The sequence below is a fragment of the Pteropus vampyrus genome, unplaced genomic scaffold (genome assembly GCF_000151845.1).
Source record: "Pteropus vampyrus isolate Shadow unplaced genomic scaffold, Pvam_2.0 Scaffold5, whole genome shotgun sequence".
NCBI classification, from domain to species: Eukaryota; Metazoa; Chordata; class Mammalia; order Chiroptera; family Pteropodidae; genus Pteropus; species Pteropus vampyrus.
In genome coordinates this window covers 4,775,161-4,780,193 of record NW_011888786.1, presented here as the reverse complement: position 1 = coordinate 4,780,193, position 5,033 = coordinate 4,775,161, and the positions used below count along the sequence as shown (strand labels likewise).

At 41.0% G+C, this 5,033-nt stretch overlaps 1 protein-coding gene across 1 annotated transcript in view; it reads right to left on the bottom strand.

Annotated features, from left to right (window-relative positions):
- SLIT2 (slit guidance ligand 2) overlaps positions 1-5,033 on the bottom strand; it is a 344,129-nt gene that overhangs the window by 77,050 nt on the left and 262,046 nt on the right. Inside the window, exons 17-18 of the mRNA XM_023533952.1 lie at positions 3,881-3,955; positions 2,216-2,359 (exon numbers count right to left, since the gene is read on the bottom strand). Of these exons, the coding sequence (XP_023389720.1) occupies positions 2,216-2,359; positions 3,881-3,955 (219 nt within the window). The remainder of the gene's footprint in view (positions 1-2,215; positions 2,360-3,880; positions 3,956-5,033) is intronic.

Sequence of the window (5,033 nt, the reverse complement as noted above, 5' to 3'; positions counted from 1 at the left end):
AACAGAAAAGTATTTCTATCAGCACGGTCCTCTGCCATAAATAATAAAGAGCACCTGGTCTCGTTGGAGTCACAGACCTCTGGGAGAAGTCACTAGAAACATCTGTAAGCATACATATGTACCACAGTTTGCCTGCAATCGGGGATTCGAAGACCCATAGAAATATGCATATGTGTTACTAACAGGTTTACTAGTCCCTAAGGTTTAAGAAGTTTAAGGGCAACAGGGTTTCCTGTCAAAATCTTTGTAGCTCTGAGATGAATGATAGCACTGAGAAGACTAGATATGTCCAGATAAACCTACTTTATTTAGGCTTTTCACTACCCTGAGCCCTGAGCTTGGCTCTAAATGCTCTCTTATGCTTGTGGTGACACAGTGGGATTAATTAGAAAGCCAGTGGGTGTCCACCTCAGGTGCCAAAACATAAGAGGCACAAAAATATTGCTAGAAAAATAATGGAGGTAAAGGAGGTGAAGGAGAGTCCTGTGAATGGGACTAGTCAGAAGAAATACTTTGATAAACTCTTTGGAGTGGTGTTATAGACTGAATCGTGAATTTCAAAAAAAAAAAAAAAAAATGTTCCTACACTGAAGCCATAACTCCCCAGGACTCTCCTTGGAAATAGGGCCTTTAGAGAGGTAAATAAGGTTAAATGAGGTCCTACAGGTAGGAACCTAATCTGATAGAACTGGTGTCCTTTTAAGAAGAGGAAGGGACTCTAGAACACACAAAGGAAAAGCCATATAATGATGCAGCAGAGAGGTAGCCATCTACAAGCCAAGGCCAAGAATTCTCACCGGAAACCAACACTCTCAGCCCTTTGATCTTAGGCTTCTAGCCTCCAGAACTGAGAAAACGAATTCTGTTGTTTAAGTCATCCAATCTGCAATTTCTTGTTACGGCAGCCCGAGGAGAAGGTTCCAGTAACAAGCAGTCCCTTGACTTCTGCTTGCTGCAGGATATGCGTTTTGATGAGTTACCTGAGAGGGCTTGGGGAGGGGGTGGGGCGGAGGAGATGCAGCCGCCTGTGGCATATCTTCTCTGCCTCCCTTCAACACACTCCTCAGCATCTCCTCCGTGAAAAGGCTGAGGGAACACTTAAATAATGTGTCCAGGTTAGCCCATGGGGGCTGGTCGGCAGGTGGCAGGCTGGTCCTGCTGAAGGGTTAGGATCCAGGCTATTCCCCAAGGAGCATCCTTCTCCCCTGGGCAGAGGTTTGTTAGTGGGGTTTGCATTTGGGATGCTGGTAACACATCCCCACTGGCTGGGGGAAGGCCCTCTCCCTTTACATCTGGTAAAGAGCAGACCATAGACTCCCGAGGTCTCACTCCCCCGGCCGTGGCTCTGTGGGCTGCGGAGAGGCTGAGGGTGTAGGGGAGACAGTGGAGCCTGGGCTTCTCTCCTGCAGTCACCAAGGGCTGCTGCTTAGTGACAAGTAGTTCCCCTCATATCTTTCAAAAGCTTAACATTTGATTTGTGTCTCTTCCAATTTTTAGGCCACTCCTTTTGTCAAACATGGTTATGTACTTCAGAAATAATAAAAACTAAATATATGCTCTGTAGAAAATTTGAGTAACTCAAACTGTTCTCCTTTTTAGTCAATCCAATCCCATCCTCCTTGGCCAGCAATGTTCTGGAAATATACAGAATTTCTTTTTCCCAACCTCACTACCCCTGGGCAAGTAGACATAATTCTCAGCATGTTTACTCTGAAACAGATATTGTAAGTTCTACCCATAGTCAGTCTCTCTCTTTTTTACTAAGACCTTGCAGGGGTAGGAAAAGGTGATCTCCAAATTCGCTGTTAGATTTATTTTGCCACAGGGGTTGGAGCAGACTCTGAAGCTAGAAACCTTGGGCCAGGACGGAGTGTTAGATGGAGGCGTTCATGGAAAAGGAAAGAGAATGGTCGTGAAGCAGAACAGAGGACGAAGATCTGTATAAGCGCTGGAGGAAAGATGATCTTTTTTGTTGAGGAATCCACAGCCGGGGGAGACTTGATCTTTTGCAAGTCACATACTGAAATCAGGGATATTAGAATAAGAGACTGTCTGCATCCACAAAATGTGTGTGTGTGTGTGTGTGTGTGTGTGTGTGTCAGAGAGAGAGAGAGAGAGAGGAAGAGTAGGATCTATATCCTCTCTCCAGGATTATGATGAACAGTGAACTACAATCCTGTGGTGGAAGGATCACAATGCAAACGAGAACACTTACAAAGTTTTGAGGCTTTCCAATCCCTTGAACATCTTATGCTGCACATTTTCCAAACGGTTACTTGTGAGAAGTATTTCATTCACACCAGATGCTCCTTCAAAAGCTCCCTCTTCAATGTCTGTGATCTTATTGTTGCTAAAGTTTCTAAATAAAAATTGTTGGAAAAAAAAAAAAAGCTTTTAAACAATTTCCTTCTGACAATGAGGGGATTGAGACAACATATTTGATCACTTTCTTCCACAATCTGCTAGCTCCTCACTGCCCAGCACTCCTAAGGCTCTGAAGAGATCCCACGTCCTGAATCCATCGAGCCAAAGTGACATACGAAAGGCTAATGTTCATGGTGAAAAATGGAAGCCTGATCATTGTCAGAATGATCTGGAAGGGTCCCTAGGAGTATAAAATTCCTGAGGTCAGCTGCTGAATTGCATAAAGCTTTGTTTACCACAGCACTTAATAAGGAACTTCTCAAAGAAATACCCCTGATTAAAACTGTTGAATGAATTAATGACTAAAAGAAGGCGACCGAGTTAAAAGAAGGATGGACTAACATGTGTTAGTGTTTAGATAGCATCAAAAATATATTTGAATGAGTTTGTTCCCAGTTAAACGTCTCATGGAATAATGTGTCAAAATAGCCAACTTAACTGTCAGTATTTTGTATCATACAAAATACAACGTTTGCCCAGAGAGCAAGAACATCCAATTGAGGTAACACTTTTCCGGACTAGGAATGCCCATATAAAAAGAATCATTTTTATGTAACATTGTATTTTTCTCAGAGCATTGGACATATTAGCTGCTCAATAAATACGTATCGAAGTGAAAGGCATCTTATAGCTAAAAAGAAAGAGCAGTGAGTATTAGTGACAAAGGACAATTAAGCAATTAGAAATTCTTTGCAAGGCAGTATTATAATATGAAGGTCGAGAGCACAGAAGTAGTTTCTGTCTTCTCTGCCTCTTATAGTCTGTGTGACCGTGGGCCAGTTCCCTATCTATCTAAAAGTACAGATGTCACAGCAGAATGCTCCTTTCCTCGGTCTGATGTTTCCTCCTATGTGGCGGGTGCCCCACTGGCCTTAGGACCTTGGCCTCTGTCTTGTCGCTCCCTCCCTCCCCCTCAAGGCGGGGGGAAGTCCTGTCTTGAGTGTTGTTGAAGCTGCCGAGCTTACAAACTTATTTTAAAATATGAGTTGTGGACATGTAATAACACAGATGAGCCATCGAGCCGGTTTAGCAATCATTAATTCTCTCTTCTAATGAAAGTTTAATGAAGCAAAAAGTCAAGTAGTTGACATGGATGTGCTGAGGGAGAAGTAACGGCATGGCTTGGGAAATAGTAAAGGAAGTTACGAAACACCGCTGACCCCGTCACCAAGGTGCCTAGATGCTGGATTCCTGCTGTGGCCACATAACAGATCGGCTGTCTGAGTTAAAGCGAGATGCCAGGCCTCCACTACTGAACACACGGAAAAAAGCCAGCTCCTCTGTTTCTCCTCAGAGATTACCCTAAATTCATGCCACCGGTAGTCACTGCATGGACATTTCTGTGGTTCTTTTATATTTTCCGATTTTCAAAGAAATCTAAATAAATTGCACAAGGACGGGAAAAACATAACAAAACACCATGAAAATTTAAAAAGATGGCTAATGCACGGCTTACATTTTACGTAGTTGAGGAAGTTTCTTGAAGATTCCAGTAGCTTCCAACACTGTGAATTCATTATTATTGAGTCGCCTAGAAAAAAAAAGCAAAAAGCAGAAGAGGTTCATTACCAAGGGTCAGGAAGGGATTAAATTTTATCTCTCATGCAGAATTATAATATTATTTAATGATTATCCTAAAGCAAAATATAGGACACATAAAACAAAAGATTTGCGGTAAGTACAGTCATCCTTCAATATCCATGGGGGACTGGTTCCAGGTCCCCTTTGGGTACTAAAATCCATGGACGCTCGTGTCCTTTATATAAAATGGTGTAGTATTTACATATAACCCACACTCACTCTCCTGTATATTTTATTTCATCTCTAGATTACATGGAATATCTAATACAATGTAAATACTACATAAATAGTTGTTATACTGTATCGCTTAAGGGATAATGACAAGGAAAAAAGTCTGTACATGTTCGGTACAGATATAACCATCTTAAGCCTAACTATACAGTACACGTCAGCAATAAAGTAACAATTTTTTTAATATTTTCCACCTGAGGTTGTTTGAATTCACAGATGGGGAACCTGAGGATACAGAGGGCCAACTGTACTGAAATGTTTCTCTCATTTTACTCAAATTTTAATGATCAGAATAAATTATATTAAGAAACACATAGTAAAGAAAATCAATATTTGATAATCAAAAGCAGCTCATTGAGTAATCTGTAGAACAAAGTTTCTCGAACTTTTTCCTTACGATTACCCCTTCCCCCAGAAAGCATTTTAGGCCATTTTTTCCTGCTCACTTGCTCCACAATTATTTTTTATTAACAGTCTCATTAGTATTCAATTTACATACCATGAAGTTCACCCATTTAAATTGTACAATTCAGTGTTTTTCAGTATATTTACAAAATTATGCACCCATCTTTGCTATCTAATTCCAGAACATAGTCATCAAGCTCCCCAAAAATCTCATATCCATCAGTATTCACTCTCAATCTGCAGCCTCAATCCTTGGCAACCACTAATTTACCTTCTGTCTCTATGGAGTTTCCTATTCTGGACATTTCACATAAATGGAATCATGCAAAATATGGTCTTTTGTGGCTGGCTTTCTTCACTTTGCATAATGTTTACAAGATTCATTCATGTTT